General features: G+C 38.4%; 1 protein-coding gene and 1 long non-coding RNA gene across 3 annotated transcripts in view; one reads left to right on the top strand and one right to left on the bottom strand.

The window, feature by feature from the left end:
• Window positions 1-11,890, top strand: part of SLC22A4 (solute carrier family 22 member 4) — a 62,113-nt gene extending 50,223 nt beyond the window's left edge. The window contains exons 6-10 of one of the 2 annotated variants that reach the window (XM_044454209.1): window positions 135-232; window positions 3,179-3,393; window positions 4,104-4,286; window positions 4,807-4,942; window positions 8,544-11,890. In XM_044454209.1, coding sequence (XP_044310144.1) covers window positions 135-232; window positions 3,179-3,393; window positions 4,104-4,286; window positions 4,807-4,942; window positions 8,544-8,628 — 717 coding nt within the window. In that variant the 3' untranslated portion in view covers window positions 8,629-11,890. The remainder of the gene's footprint in view (window positions 1-134; window positions 233-3,178; window positions 3,394-4,103; window positions 4,287-4,806; window positions 4,943-8,543) is intronic. The other variant, XM_044454208.1, reaches the window with a different exon arrangement.
• Window positions 3,301-17,245, bottom strand: part of LOC123035732 — a 20,906-nt gene continuing 6,961 nt past the window's right edge. The window contains exons 2-3 of the long non-coding RNA XR_006417008.1: window positions 15,117-15,208; window positions 3,301-3,448 (exon numbers count right to left, since the gene is read on the bottom strand). This is a non-coding gene — a long non-coding RNA (uncharacterized LOC123035732). The remainder of the gene's footprint in view (window positions 3,449-15,116; window positions 15,209-17,245) is intronic.

Here is a 17,245-nt window from a genome sequence, read left to right as displayed (position 1 = left end):
TCTTAATTCATGGCTTCAGTTAATTAGACCAGTAGCTTGCTCAAAATGATTTCTCATGCTGTAGTTCGATTATTAGGTGTCCAGGTATTTAAGTTTGGTTTTGGCATTGTTTCTCGTCCCCTTGCTCTTTCCAGGTAGAGCATGTCAAGGCCAAGCAGCAGAAGGGCATGATTCTGGACCTGTTCAGAACTGGAAACGTTGCCGTTATCACTGTCATGTCTCTTCTTTTGTGGTAAGCCAATGGTGAGATCCTAAAACACGCAAGAAGTAACAGAATGTCTGGTTTAGTCCCAGTAAGTACAGCAGGTGCCATTATAGCATATAAAGGCACATCAGTTCATTAAAAATTACTCAGTTTGGCAGTTGGGAAAACAGTATCAACAAACAGTGAACAGTGAAAACAAGGGGCTGGGGCCAGACTAGCCTCCCTGAGGTAGGGAGTTCCATAATCTGATAGCTGTTATGTTCTTCCTGGCTTTCTTGTACTTGGGAACACAGCTTTCCTTACCATCAGTTCCTATTTATTAAAACCAGTAAATTTCTATGAGCAATCCTTACTGCAACATAGAAATGAGAGGAAAAACCCACCTTTTTAATAATAATAAATGCTTTAGAAAATCAGTACTATTTTGATATTTGAGAGATGCTGTAATTTATTTATTTAAAACATTTATATCCCATCTATACCAAATAGGTCTGAAGACAGCTCACAACCATAACAACACAATGAAAGTACAATATAAACATGTAACAACATTCTAATCTTACAATGTAAAAATGACAATATTGGGTGAATAAAGGCTTTTGGCCTGGTGCCAAAATGAATAAAGCATTGGTGCCAGGCATACCTCTCTGGGGAGCAGGCCCTAGGGCTGGGACACTTCTGCAGAAAATGCCCTTTTCCAGATAGCTACTCTTCTAACCTCCTTCAAAGATAGCTCCCAAAGAAGGACCTCCATGGAAGACCTTAAGGTTTGAGCAAATAAATCCAGGCTCCAAACCATTTAGGGCTTTATATGTCAAAGTTAACACTTTAAATTGGGCCTGGACTTCAATCAGTAGCCAGTAAAGGTGATACAGGACTGGCGTTATATGATCACAGTTGCCAGTCCCCGTCAAAAGCCTATGGTCTATTTTGTACTAACTGAAGTATCTGGACTGTTTTCAAGGGCAGCCCCACATGGAGCACATTACAATAGTCCAATCAGGAGGTTATCAGAGCATGGGTTTCTGTTGCTAGATTCTGCCTATCCAGTAAGGACCAGCTGAAGATAGTGGAAGATGCTCCTTGCCACAGCAATCACCTGGAATTCCAAAGATAACTCTGGGTCAAGGAACGCTCCCAGACTATGTACCTTGTTCCTTAGGGGGAGTGCAACCCTGTCCAGAACAGGGCAAAGATCACTTACCTGGAGAGGCAAACCATCTACTAACAGGACCTTTGTCTTATCTGAATTAAGTCTCAATTTATTGGCCCTCAGTCCAGCCAGACAAGGGATGCAGGTGGTGCAGTGGTTTAAACTGCTGTGCTGCTGTGCTGGTTGATGAAAAGGTCACCAGTTAGCATCTGTACAATGGGGTGAGTTCCCGTTGCTCCGTCCCAGCTCCTGCCGACCTTGCAGTTGGAAAGCATGCAAATGCAAGTAGATAAAAAGGTACCACTTTGGTGGGAAGGTAACAGCGTTCTGTGCACCTGGGTATTTAGTCATGGTGGCCACATGACCATGGAGACTGTCTGCTGGCTCCCTCGGCTAGGAAACAGAGATGTGCACCGCCCCCTAGAGTCAGGCATGACTGGACTTCACATCAAGGGGAAACCTTTACCTTTAACCAGCCAGACACCAATTAAGGACAGCCACTGCCTCACCTGGATCAGATGGCTGGAATACTTGGAAGTGTGATTCATTTGGACCACATCAGGAGCCTTTTGGGTTGTGGAGGGCTGTGCTAGGCTGAACAGATGCAAAGGAAGCCAGGGGTCATGGGCCTTTAACTGTTGGGCAGAAGAGGATCCAGAACAGGACACATATCACCCACCAGGGCAGCTGAACCACCTACCAACAGAACCTCCATTTTATCTGGATTAAATCTCCCTTTGTTGCCCTTCATTCAGACCATCACACCATCCAGACACCGATTCAGAACAGTCACTGCCTTACCTAGATTAGATGTAAAGGAGAGCTATAGCTGGGTGTCATCAGCATACTGGTGACACCTCAGTCCAAACCTCTGGATGACATTTCCCATAACTTTTGTGTAGATCTTACATAGCATGGGGGATAAAATGGAACCCTGCAGAACTCCGTGGCATAATTGCCATGATGCAGAGTCAGCACCACCTTCTGGAATAGGCTGGCCAAGTAGGAGCAGAACCACTGCAAAGCAGTGCCTCCAACATTTAAATTAAATTAAATCATTTATTACACAGAGTCAAAACAAATACTGGCAGTGCCCTAAAGAAAACAGTGCATGTGGATAATCAGCAGGTTCAGATGATACGCCATCTGGTAGGCACCATGCCTTCTCTGTATAAAACTTTTCCAATGATGGAACAGATTTGCAGAGCAACAGTATTAAAATCATTTTCAATAGTTGGGTCCAGTAGTTCCTTTTATAGTTCATTTTGCTGTAAAAATTAAAAGCAATAAAATTGCTATCGATTGAGCCTCTTAATCATAAAATAGAATATTTTGCAGTGTAATACTGGAAAACAGAAGAGGGCAACACCAAAACACAGATGAAGAGAAAAAAGGGGTGAGGACTGAAAAGGCTGTGAAGACATATAAAAACATAATTAAAGGAGTCAAATGCCCAATTTGTTTCTATTACAATTTCCTCAGGAGCAAAATCTGGTCAGTGATGTTAGTGAATTCCTGGGATAATAATAAGATGATCCTTTCCATTGCACCCTAATTGATAGCTTGTTTGTATCATCTGGCAGACAGCAGGGCTTTGTAGATCTTGGGCATGATGCAATAAGGTTAAACACTTGAAGAAAAGTTGCTGCTTGGATTTTGGAGTGATAGTATTTCAGCTCAAAAAGCAATTCCATGGAAGAGTAGTAGAACAAAGAGTTAAGCAATATCCCATGGATTTTTGTATTATATGGTTGATTAGCAGATATTATGAAAGTCAAAGCCTTTATTATTTGCTAATCTTTTCCCCTTTCCCTTTTCAGGATGTTTACATCTATAGGCTACTTTGGTCTGTCACTTAATACCCCCAACTTGCATGGAAATGTCTACTTCAATTGTTTCCTGTCAGCAGTTATTGAAGTTCCAGCCTATGTGATTGCTTGGCTTCTCCTCCGGACCTTACCTCGGTGTTACTCAATATCTGGCACACTCTTCCTGGGAGGAGGGGTTATTCTATTCATTCAGCTAGTACCTCCAAGTATGAACATCCACCTGTTTAATATAGCAGTCTTTGACAATGTTGTATGAGGACTCTAGTAGAAAATTTGGAAAAAAAACAAAACTTGAGCTCAGCATGTAAGGTTGTGCTTAAGGGATCAAGATGACACAGAATTATCTAGTTTGCCTCTCTGAGCCAGGAAACATTTTAATATGTTTATTCTAAACAGATATCTGCAAACACAGAAGATTGCAGCCCTGTCAGTATGAAAGTTCCCCAAGCCTCACCATGTAGAAAATAAAAGCTAATGATAAGACGAGGTTTTCTTGGTGCTTTCACTGAGAAGTGTCTTCATGTAGCATTCTTGCAGAAATTTGTTTGCAGCTATCATGAATGGAGACACAGCTCTTAATTAATGGGTTTACATCTATTATCAATATTGCAGCACTGTATTAGCTAAGAAATTTGCTTTGGTGACATGCTAGAGGCATTATCCAAATTTACTGCCTGAAGCTCTTAAAACTTTTCTACTTGCAGTATAGTCTCAGGTGTTTTATACCTGTGTTTTAATCAAGTACTATAATCTACAAACAAGGTACAAATGTTGCTTTGATTTGGTTCACCTAACACGACTTAAAATCAGTGTGTAGGAAAGAAGGAAAAGCAGTTGGAGTAGAAAGGGGAAATGTTGAAAAGTAGTTTCATAAGGAGCATAGGGATCTTATTACGACTGTTCTGTCATCCCACAGGCCTCTACCCTCTGTCTGTTACCTTGGTGATGTTGGGGAAGTTTGGGATTACATCTGCCTTCTCCATGCTTTACATCTATACTGCAGAGCTCTATCCAACCCTAGTACGAAACATGGCAGTGGGTGCCACCTCCATGTCATCCCGAGTGGGCAGCATCATTGCTCCTTACTTTGTTTTCCTTGGTAAGAAGAATCCTAGTACTGATGTTGTACTTTAAACGTCTTCTAAATACTTGAGAGATATTCTGGAAGGTTTGCCTACAATTTCTAGGTAGCACTCACATAAGTCCGGGGTTTATCAGCTATATCTGATTCACGCCTTGCTTCAAAATCTGCAACATAAATCTTACCGGGGGCGGGGAATGCATTTTAAAAAGTTAGTTCCCAGTTCCCATCCAATGATGACTTATAATTTCTGTTAGTAGTTCTAGTAAGATTACTGAAGTGTTATATATTTGTGGCATATTAGAGAGCATAGAAAATGAACTATGGAGACATCAGTGGCGACTGAGCTACGAAACTTGATGAATGAACTTGTATCAATCAGTATATTTCAGAGTCTTGATGGGATAACATGCACAAACTAATGCATGCTGCCTTATAGCTTAGAGGAATGTCGGCATTCAAATACAATAAATTAATTTTATACCTCAGTTTTCATGCAATTGTATATTAAATAGTGCCACTGTGTGTATTTCCCCAGGTGCCTATGATAGATTTCTGCCTTATATCCTAATGGGCAGCCTCACCGTGCTGGTAGGCATTCTAACCCTCTTCCTCCCAGAAACCCATGGGAGCCCTCTACCAGAAACATTTGAAGAGATGCTTCGAATTAAAGGGTAAGCCATTTTTTCCTGAAATAACAGCTTCCCACTGATACCATCCTACAGCTAAGAAGTCTAAAGTACTTCAAGTCATGAGGCAAAAAGATAAATTTAGTTGGGTTTTATGCAAGTGTCAACATCATACCAGGAGCAAAACCATAACAGAAAACATGTTTTTCTTTAAAGTTCTTACATAATAAATGGTTGAATTGTGCAACAGGAAAACTTGCACATTTAGGAGATTTTTATGAGAAATTATTGAACTACTTTGTCTCCTTCCTGCTGCTTTATATGGGCTAACATTCCAATCCCTTACCAGACATGCTAGAAAACAATTATGTTTTGCATTTAAATGTTTTCCTTCTCTCATTCTGTTAATTGTGTTCCATTCCATACTAGAAGTTTGTCACAAATTGTGAGCATGGGTGAGAGTAGAACTTAATATTGCTTACTTTACTGCTCCTAAATTTAATACTGGGACATAAATTTAATACTGAAATGCCTTGCCTCATTTTAGCCAGAATTGGGCACAAGGCTGAATAATGTTCACAGGCAAATCTATCCATCTGTTCACTGGAAAAGCATGGGGTGGTTCTTTGTGCAAAAGTCAAGGCTTTGCACTATATGTGAGCAAAGCTTGTCCAGTCACCCTGAGTCTCAGTAAAACTAAGTTTTTTACTGTGGGTACAATCTTCAGTTACTTCCTTCTAATTGCTGAAACTGCTTTGGAAGATAATCCAGACTCAGCATCATCAGTTGGATTATTTCTTCTTTGTTTACTAGCATATTGAATTTTCTCTTGTTTAAGAAGGGTAATCTCATTCCGTTTTTAGTCCTTTTTTCAACTAAGATCTTAGTAGTCTTAAACAAATTCTTTATTTTTCTGGACACAAGAGAACTACTCATTCATTCTCATTTCCCTTTTATACAGTTACAAGAAATGCAATCTGGGTTTTACTTACTGGGTTTGCTTATAATATGGATCACTCTGATGAATTAACATGATTATGGAACCCTTTTACATGCTTTAAGAGCATCCTGTGTGGTATGTTGGCTCAAGTGTATGCAGATCCCCACTTGGTCATGAAGTTCACTGGGTAACTTTGGACTAGTTCCTGCTTCTCAGGATAGCCTACTTCACAAGGTTGTTATGGGGATAAAATGCAAAGCGAGAAGATCATGTATGCTGCCTTTGGGCTCCTTCAGAGGAAAGGGTGGAACATTTATTTATTTATTTATTTATTTATTTATTTATTTAATTCATTTATATACCACTCAATAGCCAAGACTCAAAGATTAATTACATAGAGAAGGTGCCAAGGTGAAGTCATGTGAGAAGCTGATAGAATACTTAGAATAATAATTTCTAAACCAAATTAAATTACACCTTCAAGACCCAGAATAAATTTTGTTAGAAGACTCATGGATTCATACATAAGTTCTTTGCATACATAAAAGGTTAATTTTTGAAATTTCTGGTCGATTATACCCTGAGAAGTTCAAAGCAGCTTACCTCTGGTCCTAAGCATTCTCATGTCTCAGAGCCAGACATGCAAGGCTGCCAGAGAAGAGACAAAACATATGCTTTCAGACCATCCTCTGTGCCAAATGACCTCAGTTCAAATGAGGATCATGTCTCCATCCTAATTTTTAAATAAAAGCCTACTTTTCAATATATGGGGTCTATATTTTATATTCCTAGTTCTTTATCTGCAACTTATAGAAAGACAGACATGGTGGAAACCGTGGGATAAGCCCACCTGAACACAGCTAAGAGCCCATTAAACGCCTACTGCCTGGTCTAAGGCAATGATAATGGCAAAGAAATATTACAACTTTCTCACTATTGTGCCTGTCATCCAGCAGGGCATTTCTAGATTTTATCATCAATTTTCAGTGTTTCTATAGCACTTCTTATCAGATTCTAAAGTGGAGAACAGTTAAAATGAATGCAAGAATAAAATCAGTATATTAAGAACATTTTAAAACAGCATAATATTAAGAGTGTGGGTGATCAGCAAGAAAAGTTTTTCTGGGATGAGACTGACTTTAACAGGCACCAGTGTTGCTGCCTGCCTGATCTCCCAGTGCAGGGAATTCCATAGAAATGGAGCCACCATGCTGAAATCTCTTCTTGTGCTGATGGGCCAGGATCTATGTGGAACCACTAGAAGAATGTCCTCTAATGTCCAGGCAGGTTGGTAAGGAAGGAGGAGGTCTCTCAGGTATCTTGGTTGCAGGTTGTTCATTAACAGCCTGTTTCATCTTGGCCTTAACTGCAAACAGGCATAACCCACTGTGACATGCATGCTTAGCACTTTAGAACTTAGAAGCCATTTCACTTGGATATACAGGAGGTATTCCCAGCCTTTGTCTGCAGAATTTCCAGTCTGGCCCAACTGCCCAAACAAGGTACAAATAATCACAATGAATACTCATCCAGACCAGAAGCATGGAGAGGAAACTGGAATTCTGAGCCCCTGCAGCTTCTGCCCTCACTGTTCCTACACAGATGGGTACAGTGAGAGAAACACACACTCCCAGTAATTCCACCCACACCCCAGTCCAACCAGGAATGGTACATTCTTTATTAAATCACAGATGACTAGAACTGCTGCATTCAGCAGCAGGTCAGAGGACAAGCTGACTTGTTAACCAAGATCCTTCTTGTTGGGGGCAAGCAGGCATAAGAAGTGAAAAATTCTTCCGATCTCCTTGCTTGTCTGGGTTCTCCACCACCATCACATCACCCCTTATCTGTAACCCTTCTTACAGGGCCACTGTAATCCCTTTTCAGTTTAAATGAATTGCCCTGCTATGTAATACAGCAGTAAATCAAACAGAGCAACATCTTTGTGCCTCCCAAAGTGGAAGTACCGTTTGGTGTCAGTCCTTCAACCCAAAGACTCTATTCCACGAAACTGATGGAAGATGATGTAATCTAGCAGGAGCTGCTGGAAACTGCTGAATCAGGCCTGGGACTGTCTGGGAAATTTACCATCCATAAGTAAGATGTGAGAAAACTTTAGGTAATTCTACATGAAAGTGATTATCAAAATTCCTATAACTTTGAATTCTGCAGTTGAAAGTCCTTTGCTCTCCCTGATGCTGTGGAGGTTGCAAGCGTAACAGGAAATAAAGGGTGTGTAACATAGTTCAATTACTTTAGCTTTCCCCATGAATGCAACAGAATATACTGAATCCACAGGATTGCTAATGTACAACAGTGATTACTAAGATTCAGCAATGCTCCAAATACGGAACACAGGCTTTCAGATTGTACAAAACATTTTCTCACTGTGGATGTTTGAAAACAAACAAACAAAAAATGATTTAGGTACACTCCTGAAATATTGCTGTTTCAATCCTAAAATAGCATAATACTCCTGCAACCTGACTCTCTGTAAGCTTACTTGAAAGTAAATCCAGTAAATAAATCCCACTCAGGGCACCATGAGCATTTCTTAATCATTGCCTTAACTTAATTAAATTAGAAGTTTGTCTTAACTAGATGAAAGCAGTTCCTTGCCTAAATGCATCATGTAATACAGAAGAGTATTTAGCCAACTAATTTGCCACTGCTGTCTAATGAGCATGATTTCCTATTTGTTTTCAGATTCAGAAACAGAAAACACAGCTACAAAATAGGAAATTCAAAGCAGAATGTACTGAACACCAACAACCCGAGAACATCATTGTGATCGTATGTCTTTGACTTTTGACAAAATGGACCAATAGGACTTGTTAAAATGTAGTTCTGCACATGAATGACGTTATTAACACTATGAGGGAGATGATCCTACAGTTCACTACAGTGGTGTATCAAATGCATGGAGTTTCTGTCAAGTTACTGTCAGCATATGTAAGACTCCTTCATCAGTAGTTATTTTTATGCCTTGGATTTTGGGCTTGTTACGTGTTTTGTTTTTGTGAAGTCTTGAGCACTTTCATATCCTTCAGATTTATATATTAAGTGGTTTTTAAAAAGCAGGCAATCAAATGTTGGGAGAAGTATATAGAATTTCAAAAGTTGTAGTTGATGCCATATCAAGTTCCTTTGAGCCTAAAGTATTTTTTAATGCCCTAAGGAACAACTGGACCTATTATGTATCCAACAATCTGTAGTGTTATGAACTGAATGCAGCATTTTACCAGCAAAGTACTTATACAGTGGAATTAATTAATTTAGAAAAATTTAAAGGGAATAATACTTGAAAGCAAAAGTTTGACTCTAATGAAATGAAGCGATACAATTTAAAAGATTTTGAAAAGCAAGGCACATTCTTTGAACTTTTCTTGTTGTCAGGAGTAAACACCGGCAATATTTTCCTCCATTGATTACACCAGATGATATTTCTGAAATTCCACACCTTTAAACCAGCTGACATTAATTGCTAGACTATAAAGCAAGAACAATGTCCATGATGTATTCTTTGACCTTCTTTTTCTTTCCTTCTTCCCGTGCACACACAGCTCTACTTCCTGTTCCCCCACACAAAATTCTTAAATTCTGCTTGCTTGTAGTATATTCACCAAGCTATTCACTGAGTCTAAACTAACAGCATTAGAGATTGTGATTTCCTGGGACAAGGACTAATGCAAAAAAGACGTTGTGCTTGTGTTATCCTGCCAAGAGAAACTATGCAGAAGCTGGAACTTCATCATTTTTTGTTCTATGTACCATAAACTTATACTTTTAAGGCAAACATAGTAAATTGTTTTTAAAAAGTGATGAGTGTGCTGCCTATAACCATAGTTATTGCCTCTTGAGCTTTTGAAGAACTTATTTGCTGAGAAAAAATACTAGCAAAATAATTCTTTAGAAAGCAGCTAGTGAACCAGCATTGGCATATATACCCAGTAATGCTCAGATGCAATTTATTGCACACTTAACTGTAAAATTGCCACAAACAGCCCATGTCATTGCTGTTAACGTATGAAACAGAACTGATAAAAGATGAAGAACTAACATGGACATAGCTTCTTTTCACTTCCTAAAGCCCCAAGTTATCAATATGCCACATGTATTCTTGTTTTCTGACATCAGGTCTTATCTGTAGCAAATTGAAAGACTGAACTTGTGGCAAGGAATCCTGTGTTAAATTGGATTCCTTTTCTTTAGTCATGTCCTCTACAAAACTTAAGGGTCTGATATTCCACATTCTACATGGAGACTCGTGTCTTCCTTGGAACAGCAATTTGGAGTAGGGTTGGAGAGCAAACTCTGCCAGAGTTCTTGAATTTAAGCACCCTTCCTGATCTGAAGGTGACACATTTGGGACTAATTGCAATTAGCCTAAGAAACCTACTAAGCGTTCTTGAGAAAGAATGCTGTAAATCTACATTCCAAAATTAGCTAATTTTTCAGGAAATTTTTCAGGAAGCATTACACTGAAAGGAGGGATTGTTAAATTTCATCTGCTCTGTTTATCATTATTTAAAAATTTTGGAAAATGGTACTTGACTATTTTAATAAGTCTTTTTTTTAAAAAATGCACAACAAATTTCCATACATAACATAATTCTACCAAGTATTTTGGTTAGGGTTTGCTATTAGTGCTCTAGTTATCATACCCAAATGTTATTCTGTGACTGGAAAGTTTTAAGCAATGGCTACAGTTTCTTGGTAAGAAGCCTGATGATCTCAATTGCTCTCCCAGGCAGGCTTTTCATATCTGTAATGGATACAGTTGTTTGTGTGATGTGTATGTAACATGGCATATGTTTATGTAGGTATTTTACACAAAAATAATGATATTGATCCTGTTTTACATTGCTGTAACTATTTTTAAAGTTTTAGGTATTTATTTTTTGTTTGTTTGTTCCTTTGACAATTTAAGATTCTCTCACTTTTTGACAATTTCCAATTTAGTTCCTTAGGCAGTGATATACGCCTAAACATAGAGCTGCACATTCTAAAGATTGTGATACTGTAAAATAATTGTTTTAGAAGGATACATTCTGTAAAGATTTCCCTAATATTTTATACAGTATAAAGTCATGGGAGTATTGTAACCTTTTAACACATGTGTGGTAGTGTAATGATTTTGCTCAGTACTAGAAACTATGGAACTGAGTCCCTGCTTACTCTCATGTAATTTAACTTCTGAAGTATGATGTGTAACTACATATTCAGCTGAAGAAATGCACCATGGTATTTCTATGTGTATTACATGTGCTATAAAACCTTGAGCACTGCAGGGACTAGAATGGATTCTAACATGTTAAATCTTTACAGTATTGAACATTTAAAGTGTTGTGGTGTGTTTGGTGGGTGAGGGGTGATAGTTCTAAGTAAAATGTACATCTTCTGCCTTAAGTTCTCTCAGGAATTTGCCAGGTGGTGGTTGCACTAGTCCAAAGATGATAAATGGAAAGACTTCTGATGTTGGGACCTTATTTGTCCTTTGCTTTTCTTTACGATAAATCCTCCAGACAGTATAGACTCAAACTTTGATTTACTGTTTGGGGACTAGTTCATCTTTCTACTACAGCCCTATATAACTTTGGTGAAACCTAGCTTATCAACTATGTATGGATAAAGCAGCAGGATAAAGCTCCCTGTTTTTGCTCCCTGCTTGGATACAAATTAGAACAGTGCCAGGCACCCAATAGGCAGTAATAAATAACTATCTGGCTTAGAGGGCTGACAAGTTATGGTGAACGGGCCCGTTCTATGGCAACCTCTGTAAAGTGCCTGCTGGTGGGTTTGGTGTAGGATGATTAAAATGGGTTAACAAAAGTGATCCTGCTAAACTGAGTGGGGGTTGCCCTTTCCCTAGACTTTGCCAGCTTCCATTTGATACATTCCCTCTCCATTCCATGTTATATCTGAATGATGTAGAGTATTTGTTTAGATCTCCAAAGGTTTGTTTGTTTGAGTTCTGAAATGTGCTATGCATCAACGTGTAACTTTTGCTGCTTTATTTTTCCTCATTGACATTAAAAAATGCACTAATCTGATTTATGTGTTCTTTAAGTACAAGTGGATGGTATGAAAAGTATGTACTTGATTAAGTTACTGATGAAGTTCTCATTTGGCAGCTGGATAAGAAGATAGTGTTATTTGTATGAAGTATGTAATACAATAGCTGAGTAAGGATGGGGTTGGAGGACACCAGTTGAAATATCTCAGCCTGAAAATAATTGCTACTGATCTTACGATAACTGTGCATATAATGAGCATAATACGAAACAAAAGATACTCAAAGGTAATCATGAAAGAACAAAGTAGTCTACCCTGTTTTCAGCTTTTGTGCTTCTTTCATATGTAATAGCAAAGTCCCAAAATAATGGGCTCATATTTTCTGGTGATAAGAGAATTGACTTTTTTTAAAAAAGAAGCATCTTGGCGTGCTAAACTTTTTTCCATGATTAAGATCTCTGGCCCTTGAAGCCAAATTGGTTACCACAGTTACCTCTCAGAGTAAGAAGTAGTAGCTCTTTGGATCCATTAGCTCACTGGATAGATATTCTGGAATCCTGCAGCAGCCATTATGCCAAGTGACAGATTACACAGGGTAGCTGTGTCAGTCTGCTGTAGCAACAATAGACACAATTTCCATATCGGACACTGACAGGATGAAACAACTGAGCATTCCTTGGCACCTCAAAGGCTAATTATGTGTACTTCACAACCTTGTTAGAAGGACCGTGTATGCATCCACATTCATCGGCTAGTTTATTCTGACTGTGTACAACTGACTTGGTGGGCATGTCGTGAGTGGAGCCGGGGGTCAGACTAGATGGCCTGGGAGACCCCTTCTGACTCACTCTTTTTCTATGACTTGGGTTCTTTAGTTGGATGAAGGCAGCAGAATGAGTATCCACAAAATCCCGTGGGCATCTAGGTACTGTCTAGTGGCCATAGAATTGCTCTAAAAGAACTGCAATTGACAAAGCTGGTAATGCAAATAATGGCTCAAAATGCAGGCTAAGACTAGCTATTTTATAAAAGGACTGGATTATAATCTTGTACCTATTCATCTGTTGGAAACTTGAATCCAACAGGCAACTTAATATATTAAAATGAGTTAGATCCAACCTGTGAAGAGTCGCTGGCTCATCCAAAAGGAATTTATCTTTTCTTCATCCCACCTGTAGCCCCTAATGTACCACTGCTCTGGATGCTATCCCTGACACTTCAAAACAGATCTGAATGAGAAGGGATGCATGCAGGAGGATGAGGAATTCTTGCCAGCATCAAGGGGAAATAACTCTAGTTTGAGAACTATCCTGAAACTTTAATAGCTGTTCCCATTAGAATGTGCCTAGCATAAGAGCACAAATACTTCACATATTGATGCACATATAGTGTGGCTGTATTTTAAATCATTAACTATATTTAAAACAACTACAGTAATAACTTTCTAATATGGTACAGTAGTTAACAAAATTTAGAGCAAGAAGATTAAAGATGCAACTCACAAGAACATACCAATTGTTACAGCAGTGACACCCTGCTAAGAATGAGCCTTTGTGGTGTATTTATTTACATAGTGTTACTTCTTACTCCTTTTCTCACAGCTCTTCATAACTATGTAGACATCAACTTGCATTAATAGCTATTTTTTTCTCCAAGTGATTTCTGTCCAGGAGAATTAACCTGGTTACACTTAAGTACCCCAAACTTAACCACACATCTGGCATTACAGTCAATTTATCCTGTTTGCTGATTCATACAGCTTTGTGTTAGTTGCTAGTTCTTTTTTCTGCATCTCTTTCTGCTTTTTGCTTTATCTTCAGAGTCACTGCTTCCCCTTATTTTAATGAGCCTGTTTTTACTTGAGGCTTGAGGTTTTTTCCCCTTTACAATGGCCCTTAACTTGGTTCAAGCAAAATGTTGGTTAATTTTATTCATAGCAGTGTCTGTTCTACTGGTAGGACCCCCAAAATTTGGTTACTGGTTCATCCAGAACATACAAAAATGTTTGGCATATCTAATTGCTTTTATTTTTTGAAAAGGCCAATGGAATAGGATTTTTTTTAGTAAGTATGCATTACTTGCCGTCCAATACTTCCAGTTGTAAGAAGCCTGAAAACTGTGTGTTAACTTCATTAGTCTTCATTGTCCATGCAGAGAGGAAAATATGAGAGATAAACAAAAGTGCTATCTAACAAAACAAGATGAATTTTCATAGCAAAGCCAATCTGAATGAAAATATTTCTGACCTTGCTTGTTTGCACAGCCTCCACAAAGGCCCAAGATTATTTGAATTCCTGTTTTGAAAAACTGCATGATTAACTCTGTTTAATTAAAGCAAATCTGAAGTGAAGTGCCTTTCTCATATCTTTGAACCTTTCAGCCTCACTTAAAATAGTGTGCCTTTCTCATGGTTTTTGCATAATTTTATCCATCTGCAACCCTTACATTTTATTATTACTGAATCTGAAATATTACTGCGTGTTAAGCAAAAATAGTCTGGTTTATGGAGTTGTCCAGAAAATGAAAAGTGCAGAATGGAACACTGCATTTTCAAAGATGATGGACCAGTCACTGTTTATGTCTTCATCCAGCAGACTGACATACAACAAACTATCACAGCACCTGAAAAGAGTAGAATGTGAATGTTTGCAACCTGTTCCTATATTCCATCTTAAGACTCTGACCATGTATATGTCATCAAGTCAGGGTTTTTTACCCCCTCCCCACCTCCTACTTAAAAATCTTGTCTGATCTGGAGATCTTGGAAAGCTTGTGCAATATTTTGTGACTTTTCTGAGTTGCTCTAATAAGGATGCTGCCTTTGCTACAAGACACAAAGTTGTCACAGATTTACATTCTTGAATCAGCCATACCTATCTACATGCACAAAAATTCTCCAGTGCTTCAGCCAGTTCAGTGGTTCAGACTTTATTTCTTTATGCAACTCTGTACTCTGCCCATTAAAGATAAAATTTGATATTGTTTATGCAACAATCTTTAGAAGAAAAAGGAAGGAGAACTCAAGAATTCATTGGTCTTGCTATGTAACATAGATTTTTATGGTCTTTTGCTATACTCCTTTTCAGGTAAACAAATCAAAGGTCAAAGTGAATGTAGGGATAGTTTTCCCAGTATAACTGATTGTATAATCAAGTGCCAAATAGTATTCTGGTTGGAAAGCTGTTGTGCTTCCCATCACAGTATAAATTATTACATTTTTGTCTTTTTTACATGCATGGTCATTCCTTCACATAAAAGACTTACTTTAAAAGAACTTTTTATATGCGAAGCAGAAAAGTACAAGCCAGTTCACACACATGCCGCGACAGATTCAATTGTCTGTGGAAAATCAGAATCTGTAATTTAAAAAAAAAAGACAGGGTCAGGCCAATATAGGCCAAGATGTAAGGACACCAAAACTGCAAGTTAATCTGTCTGGTAATAGTTATTACTTGATTAATGAAGTGCTTTTTGATATATATGTATTATGGGAGGATCGGTGTTGTATTTTGTACTTTGTATATAATAGTTAAAAGTAACTGGGTACAACTGAAGGAAAGTAATCTGTGTTGTATAATAAGTATTCTCCTGAGTATTGGACCTCTAATACAAAATATGCACTTCAGCAAGTCATTAACAGTGAAATAGTGTATCTTCATTGCCTGGGCCCTAGAATGTGGTAGAGAATGTCAAATGTTTTCAGAGTCTGGGATTTTTTTTTTTCAGCTGGACGTTCAAAGGCTCTTGAGTAGTTTATACCTCCAAAAGCTCATCATAGTAAAATGAAGTACAACATTTTGGTGCCTTTAATTTTGTTGGGTGCAGTGTCTTCTGAATAAAGCAGTGTTAAATATACAAGCTTTCTAGCTTCCCCTTTGACCATATAACTAAGAGCAGCAACTTAGCAATTTTATGGCTATTGAATCTCAAGGTTTATTTGACAGTTGCTTTCTGGAAGCTGCACTCTTTTTTCCAACAACAACAACAAAATAGGTAGAAATGTCTACCTTGATTCTAAGCATATTTGTGCCAACAAATCAGACTGACCTTAAAAATTTTTATCATGTAATTGGCTTCAGACGGAGGTGATAGGCACATGCAACAATCCTTTGGTGATTACATTGTTTTCAGGCTGCCAGAATAGTGCTGTCATATGATGCTTTCTAGATGTTAAAGCAAGCAGGATGAAAGGTTAGTATAGTGATTAAATAATTATCTGCAAAGTAATTGTCCTTCAAATTGCATTCAATAGACACAATACAAGACTCAAAGCGTCTTGTTCTATAAACTTAATCCCACAAACCTCTTTCAAGGTCCTTAACTCTGTCACCACAAGAAACGTCTCTAAAATTTACTTAATAATTTCCCACAGGAATCAGTGTATAACTTAACACTGCATATTTTGTGTTCCTTGTTAGGTAGCCTAGCAAGGGTATTGATGAAAAGACATGATATCTTTCTGCAAATATATGGCAAAAGAGAAAGTAAGTATGTACAAATCAGGAAATTTACAGCTATGAACAATTACAAGTTGTTCCATTTCCCATAACAGAACTGTGTTTAAAAAAGTATATTTCTAAGATTCCACCCTGTAATTTATTACTATAATAGTCAAACCAGCCATGCTCACACTGCTTCCCTCCACTAAGGACAAAATAGATTCTCTGGTCACAGTGAGGCCAACATTTCATTGTATGTGTCTAATAGCCAGTACAGGTGAAGTTATGGCATGCATAGTAAATTGTGGCAGCATTCAGAGACTAATGAAAGTGTGTTACTGCCTTAGCTAACAAAGCTATTTTGTGGGTTTCAATCTAACAATAAGTAAATTTCTTAGATGCTTTAATCTTGCAAAGACACCAAAATCTGTCACCAAAATCTCATCAGGGATTTAATATAAAGGGCAGCACATATAGATAACTGGGTTCAAAAGTCAGCAGTCCTTCATGGGTTGCTTTGTTGTCCAAACTGAGGAAAAAGCAGTTTTATTGTGGAGTGCCATGGAGCCTTTGAACAAGAGTGACTAAAAGTGCTGCTCCTTCTCTGCTGGCAAACCATCTTGGTTACCAAAGTTCCTCTAACATTCTATGGAGCAGCAGCCTGTGCTCTTCCTCTTTTCTTGGCCGTTTCCTGCCCCACATCCTGTGCATTTCACAGCTTCACTGGGGGAAATAGACAAAAGGGTAAACCGGGAGGAGGAAGCCCGTTGCAGAAGGATTCTTCACAAGGCTAAGGCTGATTACGAGCTGAGACTTGCCAAGAATATCAAGAGCAACAAAAAGGGCTTCTTTCAGCATGTAAATAGGAAGAGGAAGGGGAGACAAGTGGTGGGACCACTAAGTAAGGAGGAAGGAGATCCAGTGACTGATATGAGGGAACAGGCACAGATGCTA

The sequence above is a fragment of the Varanus komodoensis genome, unplaced genomic scaffold, assembly GCF_004798865.1.
Source record: "Varanus komodoensis strain SLA01 unplaced genomic scaffold, ASM479886v1 scaffold7_3, whole genome shotgun sequence".
NCBI classification, from domain to species: domain Eukaryota; kingdom Metazoa; phylum Chordata; class Lepidosauria; order Squamata; family Varanidae; genus Varanus; species Varanus komodoensis.
The sequence above is the reverse complement of the archived record's forward strand: the minus strand, read 5'-3'. Positions and strand labels throughout refer to the sequence as shown.